The 1,911-nt window shown below is 45.1% G+C and overlaps 1 protein-coding gene across 6 annotated transcripts in view; it reads right to left on the reverse strand.

Annotated features, from left to right (window-relative positions):
* The window catches only part of LIMS1 (LIM and senescent cell antigen-like domains 1), a 98,366-nt gene that overhangs the window by 23,230 nt on the left and 73,225 nt on the right, over positions 1 to 1,911 (reverse strand). Inside the window, exon 3 of one of the 6 annotated variants that reach the window (XM_011961474.1) lies at positions 165 to 525. The exons of the other annotated variants lie outside the window; for them this stretch is intronic. Within the exon in view, the coding sequence (XP_011816864.1) occupies positions 520 to 525 (6 nt within the window). The 3' untranslated portion in view covers positions 165 to 519. Of the gene's footprint in view, positions 1 to 164; positions 526 to 1,911 lie in introns of those variants that run through there. 6 annotated transcript variants of the gene reach the window in all.

Consider the following 1,911-nt stretch of genomic DNA (forward strand, 5'->3'; position numbering starts at 1 on the left):
CGGAGCTTGCACTGAGCTGAGATCGGCCACTGCACTCCAGCCTGGGCGACAGAGCGAGACTCCGTCTCAAAAAAAAAAAAAAGTAAAGATTATTTGTTAGCAGCCTTGGATGGTTTTTTTTTCTAATATCATTTAACCAAAAAGAAATTTCTTATTCTCCACATGCGGGTTTACACATTCCTGGGCTGGTTTTAATGATAAACAATGTAGCCAAAATAGTAATTTTCCTCAGGACCCAACAGCTTCAACTTGGCCAACAGCCCACGAATAGCCTAGTTCTGGGTATTCAACGCATCTTTTGGAATAACAACGCACAGACCCAGGGAGGGTATTTATAGTCCAGTGTGAGGGGTGGGCAGGACGAGATGAGTCACACTTTATTCTTCACTGCTCAAGGCTGTTCTGAGCCTTTCCCTCTGACTCAGCACCAGTGGCCTCACAGCTGACAGGGCCTAAATGCGGCAGCAGGAGCTCAGGAAGCGGTCATGCTGCTTAATGAAGGTAGCTTAACCATCATGTTCATTCCTAAGTCACAGGCAAAATGGGAGAAAGAAGGTGACGGAGTGCTGGAGCTCCAGGGTGCTCTCAGGGGAAACAGCAGGCCAGGGATATAAGGAAAATGTCTGGGAAAACAGAGCCTGTCTTTTTCTCTGAGTTCTTCTCTATTGCTCCCCACCAAGCTCTCCTAAGGCCTTTGTCATAATCGCCCATTTTAATAAAAATGTCTTATATTTAAAAAGAATATGTAAGGGAAAGAATACTGTACTGGATACTAGGAGACCAGATAGGTTCTCATCTCTTTCATGCCGCAAACCTGTTGTGTTATCAGATATTTCAACCTCTCTGGACTACAGGATAAAAAAAAAAAAAAGGGAGGGATAAAGAAGGGATTCATATAGTGAGAAGACCGATGCTCTCTCCAAGCCAGCGTTCCAGAATTCCCTTCAATGTGCCTTGGGAGTCTCATCTCCTTCCTTGCCAAGTCCTGGCAGGCCTCCACAGTGCTGAGGTAGAGTAGGTCCTCAGGTCCCTTTACCTGAATTGAGTCATGGCTCACCACCACTAGCACCAGCAAATGCCCTGTCTTCTTGCTGCCTTAGCACCTAGGGATTTCCTTTTCCTTCTCCTCACCAGCCAATCACGGTCTACCTATAGCCTCAGTAGGGGTCTCTATGCCTGATGCCTCCATTCACACCTCTGGAGCTCCTCTCCCGCCCTCCTCTGCTGTGGTACATTGGCCTCTCCTGCTCCTGTCCATCCTCACAACTGTCATTTGCCCATCCCTAAATCCATTATCCTTGCCCAAAAGACTCCCACGGCCCAGGGAAGGAGTCAGGAAGAACAGGAAAAACTGCAAGAAAATACACAGAGCATGTTTGGAGGCCTAAAGAAATAAAGCAAAAAAAAGAATTAGAAGAAAAGAGAAAATGAAGACCTCTTTCCACTGCTAAGGTTTTTGTTGTCGGGAATGTGTGTTTTGGGGACACAATAGGAGCTTAAAAAAATGTGTACTAGTGAATAAAATAGCATTCCCTAACCCAAACCCTTAAAGCTGTTTCCCAGAGTGACATCATTACATACTTGCTAGCCCTGAATTTCATGTACCCGTGATGGGGTAAACAGCTTTTCTGTGGGCTGGCCTGGGAACCCCCATCTCATGATGTTTGTTTTTATGGGAAAATGCTGCCTGAGAGGCACACAACGGACTTACCAATGCTCTTTGTAAACTACCTTTCCTTGCTCAAGCATGGTTTATATAACAGGGAAATATAAAAATCCGCTAGGCAAAGGAAGAAATCAAAGAGCAGCCACGTCCAGCTATAAAATAATTCTACATACATATATTATCATATATAGATGTGCAGATATGTACAAATATGTAAGAAATAAGGTGGTAGGCCGGGCGCGGTG

This window comes from Colobus angolensis, unplaced genomic scaffold (genome assembly GCF_000951035.1).
Source record: "Colobus angolensis palliatus isolate OR3802 unplaced genomic scaffold, Cang.pa_1.0 Scaffold552, whole genome shotgun sequence".
Classification (NCBI taxonomy): Eukaryota; Metazoa; Chordata; class Mammalia; order Primates; family Cercopithecidae; genus Colobus; species Colobus angolensis.